Consider the following 14,825-nt stretch of genomic DNA (forward strand, 5'->3'; position numbering starts at 1 on the left):
CAATCAAATTTATTGAACTTACCCGATGTACGGCTTATAGATAAGTTGAATATTTTCGATTTTTATGAAATTTACTTAGGTTAAAAACCGGACCAATGGCAATGCATACTGAAAAAGCAATTTCTGCGAGTTTCACTGAATACCATTCACTGTCCTACCGGTTTTCAAACTAATCCTATTGGATTGTTCATGTAACATTTTCATTTCAGAGTGTGTTCAAGGAGCTTTGCAAGATTACCCAACATTGTTGAATGGTTTTTGGTCTGTCAGATAATTCAAATGCGCATGACATTGAACGTGGTCAAGAAATTAGGAGAGTGACTATGGGAAGCCGTAAAGGCCAAAATATATTCAATTCAATTTAACTTTACTGTTATTTTTCAAGACCCGAATGTAATCAAATAAATTACTGAAATAACAATGAAACATATGGCTAAGAGCCATGGCTCAATAGATTAGGGCTACAAAAGATATCACAAGTCTCTGATCTAACGTCCCAGCGGGGTTAGTTTTAACTGCCGGGTACCGGTACCACAGTTCTATTTTACGATGCCGTCACTGGGTATATTCAACCAGCCATTTCCAAGAGAGAGAATTAGGAACTTTTGAATCATGACTGATTTTAGATTAATCTGAACTTAGGCCTATAGTTTGAGCAATACGAGCCAGATCCGGGGTAGACATACGTGTACGGTACATGTATCAAACAGGGGATTCCTTATGGCCATAAAACCAAACAAATGTGTTGAAAATAAAAATGTTTTATTATTTAATTAAGGTTAAGGAAACCAAATCCTTTGAAAACCAATTTCAACGCTAAAATTTATAATTCGATATACAATTCACAGCTAATAAATATTTACAGTAGGGCCTAACAGTTAATAGGCCAGGCCTAATTAATAAGCCTATTCGAAATAAAGTTATTATTTATTATTAAATAACTTTATTTTAGGTAGAATTAAATTAACACAGTTTATCATATCATTATTCGTAGTAATTATTGAATTAGTACACACAGATATTGTTTCAAAAATTAATTAATAACAACATGATCCTTAATTTAAGAGCAAAGTGCGCGCTTGACATTTGATATTTCCAGGCAAACAATAACTACATCATCCATTAAAGGAACGGTTTTGACCCTTAGCGTATTGATACGCCGGTCACAATCCTCTTTTTAATCGTTATCTATAAAATACTTGAGTAAGGCCCTGGCGAGAGAACGTGTCCGTGCACAAATCCGAATGAATAAATTGAAATAACGGATGATAATATTGAACATAATATATTTTATTTACCTTGAACAAAGAATGATTTTCCTAATCCCTATTGTATATGAATCCCTATCGTTCCGAAGCTTCTCCTGTCCTGCTGTCGACACTCGTCTTACTAAGGTACAGATTCTCTCGATTGACTGCTCTCTCAAGATGCGGGTCCCTTTTATAGAAAGAATCGGCATTCTTAAAATACCGACTCTCCCACTCGACTTTTGGCAAGGAGCAGCAACCTTACTGTCATGACTGTTTTGGTCATATAGAATTTGGCCTTAATGATTCGCTGATCTAAAATTATTTTCAAAACTGATTTGCTAATATAAACTTTTTCTTCCAACCCTCCTGTCATGATGCGTTGTGATTTACTCACTCCTTGCTAGTCGTTGTTGAGAGAGCAGCTATTGTCTGTGAATTACCAACGAGCGCATACAGACAACAGAAACTTCAGACAGCTAGTTTTAACATTTAACACAAATTAATTTTCTTAAAACTTTAGCGATTATAGAGACTTTGTTCTCATTTAACATCTAGGATATTCAAATTAAATATCTTTTCAAAACTTTGTTTTCTTTTCTAATTACAGTACAAATTCATTGTTTCTTTTTTAATTATTATAATTAACTACGATTCGGAATACATTGTGATTGATTATCAATTCTTAAATTATTTGAAATACTTATACTAATTATTTTATCTACAATTTAACTAATTCTATTTTAATACAGGATAAGCAAAACAACCACATCTTCCTAAACTTCCGGTTTTTCCTTTTACGGAAAGTAGCCGGGAATATCATCAAGTATCAGCGTGATCCCTTCACGAGCCTCATTATAAATACACTCTATTGTTCCGACCCAACCAAATATGGTTCCAACTATTCAAAAGTTTTATATAAAGATTTTCTGAATGTTTGCCAGATCTCACAGCAGAAGAACCGAGAAAGAATTGTTGTTTATAGACTGATTTATGGTTTGCGTTGGTAGATGAAAGCATCAAACAAGAACTTTCGTAATTCTTACTACTAGTACGTTCTTGTCTGACGGCTTTAACGTAACCCCTACGCATACGGAAACAACATTAAGAACATTTCTAAATACTACGAAATATTTTCAAATACTACGAAAATCTAGCTGTGGATCAGTATTCTTTAAAATTCTGAAATTCTTCATCCGCCCTATAGCTTGCTCAACATATATCCGGATGTTTGCAATTCGGGATGTAGTTTTCACTGAATCATTGGTCATCTGTGCATTATGATAAACACTCGGGGGGGATTGCTAACGTTGCGTCTTGACATTAAAATTTCCTGAACTTTGAAACCTCGGTCGGCCATTATTTCGGCGTGTGGTTCAATGAAGTCGAGAATACCGCAATCAGTGAATATATATTCATCACTAGCACGACCTCCGTAGCAAGGCGAAACGTACGATATCAATCCATTTGGAGTAATGGCAATCAAAAACTTTATCGTATTAGAATGGTTGTAGTCGCTCCAAGTAGCTGCTTGTAGGTCGAGCGCTGTTGGCGTTTCAATAGAAATTTCAGTGCAGTCCACGATACACCTTGTATGCGGATAAAACTGAACAAATGCAGCTGGTAGAAGAGCTTTGGTTTGATTCTTTGAAGGCCAGATAATGATACATGATAATTCAAGCCTCATTAGACGTATCCACGTTGAAAATATCGAGCTAACGGCAGAAATTGATACGTTGAAACGGTGCGATAAATCACGAACCAATAACCCCAGACGTAAACGCATCAAAACCATGAAATATTCATCTTCGAGGATTAGTTTTCTCCTTCTACCCATCTTATTGTTCGACAGAGTTTCTCTTGTTTGACCACCTCTCCAATAAACCATACAGGCAGCTTTTTCAGACAAGAAATTAAAAATAGTTTTCAAAGTTGCCCGATTATCGAAACCGGTTAAGAACTTTACGTCAACATCCCGCGTCATCTCATCAAATGCGACGCACGATGTCAGGCTCATCGTGTTCCCATCACCTGAACCGTCTACCGCAACACCCGTATATATCGGCTGCGTTGTCGTCTTCTTACTAATCACCGAACGTGAACAATCTCTATTTTTTCGCTTCTTTGGCATATTTTGTTCCTCGTTTGTAACGTATGGATAAGGGTTGATATCGGTCGGCCTCCCATCGATGAAATGATTTGAGCAGACCTTCGACGTCACTGTTAGCTGCTTACCCATTTTTTTCTAGTGCGGTTTTACAGTGATTCACAAATGTTGGATCATTGCGTCGAACAATGTCGTAATATATCAATTTTCCATCTACATGAGGTTTTTCTTATCTCTGAGAACGGATAATTTCTTGCGTATTCACAAAAACAGCAATTGTCATATTTCCCCATCTGTAAATAAACGTAATACACATGTTAGTTATGAAAGCTTCTTAATTTGAAAAATTGATTTTATTTTCATTTCAGAATGGCTGAGATCCAGGGATACGATGATTTTGTCAAATTGACTGTAGACAAATTAAAATCGTATTTATGCGCTCGCGGTTTAAGGACGACGGGCACGAAAGCTGAATTGGTCGCAAGATGCTTTTGTGCATGGGAAAATAAAACTCCACTTAAAATAAGCGACGTCCAAATCGAGAAAAAACTAATCGATGATTACAACCTTACGCTAATAAAGGCAGAACTCGACAACCAGCACGAACCGAAATCAACATCGAATTGGTCCACCGATATGAGAAATTGGACCATGCTGAACATAGGACAGATATTCAAATTCATCCTTGAACACATAGATTACAATATCGATTACATCGGAAAGTACAAAACCATGAAGGCCTATTCCTACTTTGCAAGCGGATACGTCGGACCAATCATGTATGAATTAATTAATTTATCTATTCCAATCATCGTATATAAATCAACAGTAACACCTTCGCAGAAAATCAACGATAGTCCTCATAACGTTTGGATATCTTGTGATCGCCAGACTAGTGATATAAAGGCAGCGTGGTGCAGTTGCACAGCAGGTTATGGAGAGACGTGCAATCATGTAATCGCAGTACTTAATAAACTTAATCATGCTAGTGAAAATTTTCTAAATGATAAATCATGTACGGAGGAAGGATGCGCGTGGAACAATCAAGCCAGAAAACAGATCAAACCAATGAGAGTTAGTGATATGAATTTCAGAACTGATGCGGTAGCCTTGAATTATGATGTAAACGACGATGATGAGATTGATGAAAACGATACTACGCCAGTTATTTCGAGAAAGAACTTTGATCCGAGAACACCACAACATAGAGTGATTGACGAAACAAGATTAGCGTCACTATATGAATATCTGCATACTACAGCACCTAGATCAGTACTTGTCTCGGTATTGTCATTGCGAAACAACTCACAGATAGCACCTGCACTTCCACCAACTATTCAGGAAATAATTGATAATGAAGAGGATTGTAAAATAATTGAAACGATTATTTCAATATCTAATGCGCAAATTGAAGCACTTGAGGGCGCAACAAGAGGACAATCTTCATCGAATATGTGGAAAATTCATCGAATTGGCAGAATTACTGGCTCCGTGTGCCATAACGTATACACCAAGGTGCGTACTTGAACGATTATCATCATTGCTCAATCATAGGCTCATTGATTATAATGAAAAACTATCATTTCATTCAAGGTCAACACAATGTTGCGATCAAGGGCAGCAGATGTCGACTGCGAAAATCTTCTCTTCCGAATTTGTACGGCTGGCCCTTCATTAGCTTCTGTTCCGGCTGTAATTTGGGGAAATGAAAAAGAGGAAGAAGCAAAAGCGAAGTTCCTTTCGACGATGAAAGATAGGGGCCATGTCGATTGTTCTATATCGACATGTGGTATGTTTTGCGACAAACAGAAGCCCTATATTGCTGCGTCCCCAGATGCGATTTTCGAGTGCAAATGTTGTGGGAAGTTTGTCGTGGAAATTAAATGCCCGTATTCGATAAGAGGAAAAAACATTCTAGAGAACTATCAACAGACGTCATATCTGGTTATGAACGGTGGTCAAATTCAACTGAATCGCAGCAGTAACTACGACAGTCAAATCAACTGCGAAATGAAAGTGACGGGTATATCGGCGTGTTTCTTCGTTGTGTGGACGGGTCATGATCTGTTCATTGAACAAATTTCATTTGACAATGATTTATGGGAGAGAATCGAAACGAATTCGGCAATATTTTTCAAAGACAAGATCATACAATATCTCAAAAGGAAGTGAAAAAGCCATGTACGGATGAAGCGATCACTAGCTACGACGATGCCAAATGTAGGAATTATATGTATATATATAGCTAGAATATAATTTTGTACAGCCCAACAGATTATTTGAACCTGTATTTTTCAATTTTGTTGTACAGTGTATATTTTAATTTATTATGTACATACATGTACGTAGCTAATATTTCCCGACTGTAAATACCTTTAATAATAATTTTAATTGGTATGCCTAAAGTAAATACTACAATCTGTATAAAGCATTTCAATAGATAATATATTTGTTTTATATTTCAATCTGTAATTATTTCAATCAACTTTTATTAATCATATGTAAATGTTTTGATAAATTATTAAATTCGTCAATATCATTTCCAATACGAGTTAAGATTTTTTCTGATTAAGTGACCGGCGGGGATTGTGAGCGGACTGGCTGGTGTCAAGACAAAGGATAACGAAAAAATCACGGGGTCGTCGTATACATTAAGCATGAATATTTAAACAAAAAACATCCATTTGAAAATGTCTAAAATAGCTAAATGAAATAGACATTCGGGCCAGCGGTGCACTTAGATCACTAATAACACTAAAGTTAAATTGAATTGAATATATTTTGGCCTTTACGGCTTCCCATAGTCACTCTCCTAGGAGCGCCACTGCATATGAACTTTGAACTAAAATGGTTGGCAGCCGCTCGAAATATACGCACATTTCGCGAAACAATAGGATATTTCTCAGGCCTACGGATGCGATAAGGTAAGTCTATAGCACCCTAAGAATGATAATAACACACTGATTATAAATCAGTTGCTCGATACTTACCTCAAATGATCATGAAGTCGTAGATGAAGATTTAATCGTCTTTTACTAGGTGATTGTTAAGCGCCATCTAGTGGTCATTGGCAACCCCGAGAAAATGGCGTTAGAGATAACGAAATTCTCTATTCCGATTGAACATATTTTCTTTTGGATATTTATCCAACATTCATTTTTTCTTTTTGCTGTCAAATTACTACTCAATTGACCGAATAGGATATCATATTTCTCCCTCACCAATTCCACATATTCTTTTCAGTTGAGTTGAAATTGGCTTTTCTTTTTTTAGGGAGCAAATCACGATCATTAGTACTTTCGGCCATTTTGAATATAGTATAACTAATTACATAATTAAGTTGCCTAATTATGTAATTAGTTAATTTTGTAATTAAAACCTTTCGTGAAACCGAATTTTAATTGTAATTAACTAATCATGATTAAGGAAATTTAATCATGATTTAGGTCCTAATCATAATTAAAGTTAATTATGCTTTGTAAAACCGACCCCAGGTCTGTCAATTGTCAAACTGAGATGATGGGAGTCAACACGACCGGTAAAACAGTTAATATCGTTAAATAATGATTGACGGTTGACCCCTCAGCCTAGCGACCCACCCCGTTAGCCCAACAACTAGCATGACAACAAACGATAAGATAAGATAAGATAATTTATTACTCTCCAACCATTTCCATGGTACGTGGAGGAAAAAAGATTTTGTTTACAAATATTTACATATCGAGAGAAAAATAAAAAATATTTTAAAAACATAACAAGAGTATTTACAATATATACAAATACACAGACTACAGGAGGGATCTATATACATCTAAACCATCTTTTATAGATTGTGCTAATTGAAAATTTGGAGTTTTTAATATATCAAAGTTTCCAAATGTTTCTAAATTCGGAATGGTATTGCGAAGTTCGGTAAGAATCTTACAATCAAAGAGAAAATGTAATTCATCCCCAAAAACATTGCAGATTGGGCACATTCTTTCGTTTCTAGGTATATGGAGATTAGAAAATCTATGTACAGGTAATAGATGGGATCCTATTCTAAACTGAAAAAAACTAAAAACACAATTATCACCTAGTTGGTTAATATAATTCTCAAACTTAATATCGTTTTTGTATTCCCTGAAATTAATATATAACGGATTATTATTGATTTTGAAAATAGTCTCTTGTGCATACTGGTCACGTAGAATTTGTCTTACATATTTTGAGAACGCCCTAGAACTTTGCATATATTGTTGCATCCATACATAGGACAGACCGCAGTCATCAAAGGTTTGTTTAATACTGAAAAGCCAAGGACTAGTATGTTTGTCATTTAGATACAGATTACAGGAAATTCGATAGAGTATTGCATTAAGCTTAGATTGTTTGCCAGATACAGTTTTACACCAAAAATTAATCATTCTACGCTTTACTTCCATGAACAAAGGATAACGCCCTAACTCTGCTAACACCGGTAAATTATGAGAATACTTTGTTACCTTCATTAAAATCTTGCAAAAAAGACAATGAATATTTTCTAATAAGTCTAAATTTTCGTATCCCCATACCTCGCAACCATACATGGCAACAGGGGCAACGCACATATCGAATAATTTAAACATTACGTCGATTGGGAGTTAAGTGTCAACATGTTCGCCCACGGGCTATCTGTCTGTGCAAATCGTTGCATTTTGCCCAGAGACATGGAAGGTGAAATGTGCAGTCATTTGTGTCATGTCCCGCTCTGTGTAAATCCTCAACATTTATGTATCGAGTCGACCGCTGTTAACAATCAGCGGAAAGCCTGTAAAAGTGAGGGACATTGCGCGGGGCATGGCTCATACCAAAATTGCATATTATAGGTGTGTATGTATTCACTGAATATAAAACTATTTTTGTCTCTACCTGTCTCGTTATCAAATATCTTCTAATCTAATTCAGCAACATCTGCCAATCTCGAATACGTGTGATCTGATTCTGATTTATCATTTCTTGAATATGTGTGATCTGATAAATATTTAGGGCTGCGTTTTTTTTTTCGTATTGCTAGTTTTTTCGTCACTACTGGGCATGCCTTGGATGTGTTTGGTTGTGGGTCCAGCATTCCTTTACGATATTCGTCTTCAGAATGGTTCCGCTTGTAGTGAAAATGATTTCTCCACGAGCGTAGTTTCGATCGAATTGCCATCCTGTCGTGGGTATTTTGATTTTGTCTTGTCCTGTGATACAGACTCTCGCGCTCTATCTGTTTCAGAGTTTTTCCAGCTCCGCTTGACGGGTGAACGGACGCTCCGACGAACACTAGCTTTTTGGCTGCTGAATTCGCGCCGGCGTTATTTAATCTGTGTATCGTCGACGCCAGACGGCCAGCTGAATTCCTAGCGTAGTTCACGTTCTTGGGTAGTGAAACGCTGATAGATCGATTCGCAGACTCGCATCTATTCGTATTCGTATTAAGTCGTGTGCTGAGTACATTATCCGTACCGAATTTTATTTCGATCACTTTCCTGAGTATTAATTTGTCACTGTCTGTAATGCGTAGCCGATATCGCGACAAGCCATACGTTGATAGGTAGTGCGATCGGTACCACCAACAAGTCTTCCTTCCACCTCGTCACAAAACCACATTCTTCCTACAATTCCGGCAGTCTCCGCTGTAGCACTGAATCATAACGTCAATGATACGTGGTAGTTTTTTTCTAATGATATCAATGTTACCGGCATTTTGGCGGTGCAACTCATTGTATATGCCGTGGCATCGACTTTTAACATCGAGCGCGAACATCTTCTTTGCTTGTTGTTAATCCGCTCCAGGTGGAAACATATCATCAGAGAAGTTTGCCTTCATACCTGCGCGGAATTGGCTCTGTCCTAAGTGTACGGTATCCGCCAAGCGTTCAACCGGGTCACCAGTCCCTTGACGTAAACCATCTACGCACTGACTGTCTCCGTCACTGGTTGCATATTTTAGGTGAAGACCTGACTCGCTTAGATCACTGCCGATTTGCTGGCCGATAGCTCTCTCACTGAGAGGTTCTTGAGGCGCCCTGTTGCTTGTACAGTTCGGGTGTCCTCCTGGACACGTGACCTCTTGTCCTTTATTACGTAGGCGTTGACCAGTTGGACAGAGTTTCGTCTGTAGGTAGGCTCCGATGATCGCATGCTTGTCGGATTGGTCCTCGCGAGAGATACCGATTGCTTGAGAGGCATTCTGTCCCATCTTCCGTCGCCCGGCGATAGGCCTACTTATACTGTTGTATCGACAATCGACCTGTACGTTTATTGGTGCGTCTGCGGCGAGTCCCCTCAGTACGTTCACTCGCTTACATTCATCTCGGCGATCGCTCATGTCACTCTCGTTCAGCTCTGTGATGGCGTTGCCTACTTTGTTGGCGGTTTTCTGCATACCGCTTCTCGCCGGCGGATGAACGTTCGTCGTTGCCAATAGATACCGTGCCCGACTGTTGCCTATCGGACAGTCCTGCAGTCCGACCTGGAAGCCAACATTCGGTGCTGCAGCCCTGGGACCTGGTTTCCCCGGTGTCTGTTCAACTTCATCATACAATTTGTGCAGATTTCCTCTCCAATTGCACGCAACACATTGTACCGACACTTTCCAGCATAATCCCCACTTAATCACGCGATCGGGTTGAAAATTCGGTTGCCCGCAGAAACTCGAATTCGCATTGTGTTCCGTCAGAGACGCATTGAACATTTCAAATGTCTTTCTCAAGTTTACACATTTTATGTCCGTTAACGAGAGCTCTGCAGGCGGCGCATCGCAATTTATGTCTTTTTCCTGTGGTTTTGGACGCAATATTTTTGCGTTACCCGCGCAATCACTACTGTCGGGTATATAATATGTACCGTCAAATGTCCGCCGAGTAACGATACTATGAGTGTCACTATCCAGCCTCGGCTGCCAGATTGGTATTGATGCTGAATCGATTTGCTGCTCCTCATCGGCGACGTGATGATTCGGGCTGCTCCTGGTGGTGCTTGGTTTCCTGTAGTAGTAACACCTGTGACCTTTTTTGAACTTATGCCCTCTCCTACTCCTTCTCGCTGCTGTAGTTGATCTCCTCTGGTTGTTGTTGATGTTGTCCATATTTTTCTCCATAAGCGTATATAAAATGTAAAAGTATGTGATTTCTGCTTAGTGAATGAAAAGCTGAATTTTGCAATATTTTGCCTAGCCTGTGGGAGCTTTTGAAATTCAAACTGCCAAGGTATCCATGGTTACGCGACCATGACAACTAAAATGTGATGTCATAAAAAGGTTCCATGCTCAATTTAGAAAAATCACATTCATTTGGCTTTTGGAGTTGTAATAATTTATTTTGAGTGATATTTTGAAATATATCAGTCTCAAATTTTGTCAGAATTTAAGGGGTAGGGAAGAGACATATTTTCATTGAAACCATGGCAACCAATGATGTGGTATCCAAGGGGAATTTATATTGTTGTGCCAACTAGAACTGATGACTACCGTGTTTGGTGTATGAAATTCGTCCCGCTCGAAGGCTTGTGTAAATAGTTTAGTGCCCTTGAACTTTGCCCTCAGCTAGCAAAATCGCCAAATCTAAAGGCTTGAGCCAGTTTAGGGATAAAAATGGTAATTTTTGCAAGAAAATGGAGTAATATTTCTTAAATAATGATTATCCATGACCATATAGCTGTATCGATCGAATGTAAATGCAATGCAGTAGCCAGGAAATATTGTAGTTGTTGTAATTGTATTTTGAAATCTATGTTTCACTTTGATGACGCCGATTTGAAACTGGGATATCATTGCATTTCAGTGCAAACGCGCAATTTTTGCTGACGGGTATTGTTACGTGTGTAATTGTTGGAGAGCTTTGATATTGCATTGTGTAACTAGGGTGTCCCTATGCTTTCTAAAACCATTTGAAAAATAATGGTACTCTGAACTTCGGTTACTAGGCATGAGACCACAATTAGGTCAGTATGCCTCAAGACGCGTAGTGCAGGACCCCAAAAATAGTGCCTAAAATCAACTGCAGGGTTCCCATTTAAGTTGCCATGGTTACACAAATAGAAGACGTGACGGTAAAATGTTATAGGTATAAAATCTGTAGGTACTGTGAGACAAATTGATAATAAAATCAGGGATTTCCTGGAACTATTTTCAATGGAGTGATAGTACTAAACACATTGGGGGACTCCCTGCGAAATTCGGCTCCAATGTACGGGTGTACCTGGTGTTGGGGACCCCTAATCTATAAAAGTTTGATTATTTCAAAAGTTAGGTTGGGTATGTGGGGCGAAAACCACGTTAATGCGTAGCTAAGATTCTCGTTTATGAGCCATAAGCTGGATTTCCCCTGAATTTTCGCGGTTATATGTGAAATTGACCCTTGAATTTGATGTTTTTACTATAGGATATAGAAGACTTTGGAATAGTGGTCTGAGCTCTACTGTCGCTGAGTTCAGCATAGACCAGTATTTCTTAGGGTTACTAATTTCACATTCTCTTAATTCTTTGATAAAGTTTTCTTTCTGTCTTCTTTTAGATTCTCGAATAGTTTTTTTATATTTCCTAGACGAGTTCTTTAAAAATTCTAAGTTTGCGGAATTCGGACAGCTCCTATATCTATTTCGCCTATAATTATACTCTTTTTGCGCTATTCTACAATCCCGACTAAACCACCTATTATACGCTTGCTTTTTACGGCTACTGCTTTTCCTATGCTGCATAAGATTACACTCATCGGCACTTTCTAATAATGACGATACAAATTTATCAGTAAGTTCATTTATACAGTCAGCTGTTTGCGTATCTGCATTCTGAAGCCCGTTCAACAGTAAATCGTTCAGGTTAGCGTTACACAATTTTGATTCAACGGTAGCAAAGAATTGATCTGGTTTTTCTTTGTCCCATCTCACTGACGGGATCTCTTCCGTCCGCCCATTATTTTCGTTATCAACAACAGTGTCCCTAATGCCCACATACAAACAGAGCGAGATAGCATTGTGTCCATCAAATAATAAAGGATCGAAAGGCATTATTTCAAATTTAGAAAAATAATTAAACAACTCAACATCACTCAAACAATAATCGATAACACTAGTGCCCTTAAAGGTATAATTACCAGACTGGTCACTGCCACACCTGCCATTAAGAATGATTAGTGAATGATTGTTACACAAGTCAGTTAATTGATATCCGGTATTATTGGTTCTTTTGTCTTGGTTGTTTCTAGTAGTGGGGACACCTAGATTAGATGACAGCTGCGAGTCAACAATAGAGTGTAAATTATGTTCGTCTATGATATGAATATCAGGTTCTAATAAGTCAGGCAAACAAGAAGTGTGGGCATTAAAATCTCCAGTAATTAATACATTAATATCGTGTTCGACTCTTAATTGTAATAGTTCTAACTCGATTTCACTAATTGCTCCTTCCGAATAGTAGCGACTATTTTCGGGGGGAATATAAATATATATATCACACCTAAAAGTATAAGTTTGTCGTAATTAAATAAAGCCTTATCTAATAGGTACCAAGATACATATTGACTGTCAGTCGAAATTGGTCTTATTTTAGATTGTAGAAGTTTCTTGTAAATGATGCCAACGCCACCAGAGCCTTTCTTCGAAAACCGTTTCCTATTTTTAAAATGACCTACATAAGAAGCGGGCAAACTACTGCTTAGGTCACCATCTACATCATCTAGATGAGTTTCGGTCAAACATACAATATCGTTACTGCAGATAAAATCTGAAAATTCCGGGATGTCAAGTTTGCTTGTCAAACCACACACATTAAGAGTAGATAAATTCATACCAACAGGATCATCAATAATTACATTTTGCTCATCACATGAATTGCAAGCTTCGCTATCTGACGTAATATTAAATCTTTGGCTATTTACAGGAACACATGAATCTAAACTTTCACTTCCGCTATTTACATCTTGATATATGTGAATCCTATTAACAAACTCTACAACAAAACACCGCTTTCTCGACTGGAGCACCGCACGATCTACGAACTCTAAGCAGAAGCCCTCCGCGACCTCCTAGGCGCTGTCCATAGCTGAACGATCATACGGATCACGAATAACTAGTTTGTCGCGGACGAAAAACGCACGCTTACCACTGGCTTTCGCAGCCCGCAACTCTGGAAGTTTCTCGCGCCTGCGGGCTGCCCATTCCTCCGGGACTTGCTCGCTAAGCCCCAACGATGATCCGGCAAGGTTTTTTCGCGGCGGAGCGCACAAATTCGCGATCTTTGTAATGCTCAAATTTCGCAACGATAGCACGAGGTTTTTTAGCTGTTTCTTTTTGCTGCCCATTCGATGCGATCTCGCGAATTCCATCGAATCGACCTTCTCCTTCGCCAATTTCAAGTCATTGACGCAAAAGTCCTTGATCAATTTCTCCGTATCCTCGTTATCGCTCTCCTCGATTCCGTAAAATATGAGATTATCCCTCATACTTCGCCACTGCTGGTCTAGCAAGAGCTCGTGATCCGATCGCACAATCGCTTCTTGATCCGCAACTAACTGTTCTAAGTCCCTTACTTTGTTTTTAAGCATGACATTCTCCTGTTTCAACTGCCTGACGTCTTCATGGCAATATTCGAGTGATTGCTTAACCTCGCACATATCCTTTTGTAACACGTCAAGTTTAGTGAGTTGCGCAATAATCGTATCAAGTTTAGTCGATAACTCGTCGTCAGCTCTTCCATCGACACGTGACGATGTTGCCGATGTCGCGGGTTTCTGTTCGATAATCTGTTTTAATTGCTTTTCGGATATCTGAATACGTTGAGTTGTTTTCCCTATTTTCTGCTGCTTTCTCGGCGGTGATGTACTCAGCCTGCTGTTGTTCGCCATGGTTGACACTCGAACAAACGAACACCAGCTGATAGCGCCGCCACTCGCGTGCCACGGACACTACCAGCATGGTCGAAATCAACCGATATTTAGCCGGTTGAAAATACAAATTTAAGTAAGTGATCCCACCCCCCATCTATACAACATAATATCTTTATACAGTAAACATCTTAAATTAAACAACAGTAAATAGATTTACATATAACATGTCTAGCCCGCCCCCTCTAAATATTCAATTCAATACAATACAACACAATACATTTTAATAATAACAACAATTGTACAAACGCTACACTTTTATATGTTTCCCATCTAGAGCACCAATACAAAATGGGTAGTTCCATTTGTCTTCAAATTCTTGGGCAATGTCTTGCCATTCTTCTTTGGAACTTGGCATTTGAAAAATATGAAATGTTATAATTTTTTGTTATTTTGTAGCTACAAGAAGATAATGAGGCTGGGTGCAATGAGGCTGATGATGACGATTATGGAGATATCAGTTCAGAAGACTTGGCATCTCCGTCACCACCTCCCGATGTGGTAGCAAGATGAAACGCATCGGCTAAATGTACTTCAGATACCAATAAAAATGCACCAAGATCAACCAAGCGGCCACTTAGCGCA

At 38.5% G+C, this 14,825-nt stretch overlaps 1 protein-coding gene across 1 annotated transcript; it reads right to left on the reverse strand.

Annotated features, from left to right (window-relative positions):
• Positions 1–2,383: 2,383 nt before the first annotated feature.
• Positions 2,384–3,486, reverse strand: LOC141903526 (uncharacterized). Its single transcript, XM_074791700.1, has 2 exons — positions 2,595–3,486; positions 2,384–2,502 (listed from the first exon to the last, which is right to left on the reverse strand). Exons 1-2 carry the CDS (start codon positions 3,484–3,486, stop codon positions 2,384–2,386), a joined length of 1,011 nt encoding a protein of 336 aa, XP_074647801.1.
• Positions 3,487–14,825: the final 11,339 nt, after the last annotated feature.

This window comes from Tubulanus polymorphus, chromosome 1 (assembly GCF_964204645.1).
Source record: "Tubulanus polymorphus chromosome 1, tnTubPoly1.2, whole genome shotgun sequence".
Taxonomy (NCBI): Eukaryota; Metazoa; Nemertea; class Palaeonemertea; order Tubulaniformes; family Tubulanidae; genus Tubulanus; species Tubulanus polymorphus.

Coding starts and splice junctions, on each gene's coding strand:
- LOC141903526 (XM_074791700.1), bottom strand. CDS start 3,486: ATGGGTAAGCAGCTAACAGTGACGTCGAAGGTCTGCTCAAATCATTTC. Junction 2,503..2,594: donor CGAAATAATGGCCGACCGAG/GTTTCAAAGTTC, acceptor CCAATGATTCAG/TGAAAACTACATCCCGAATT.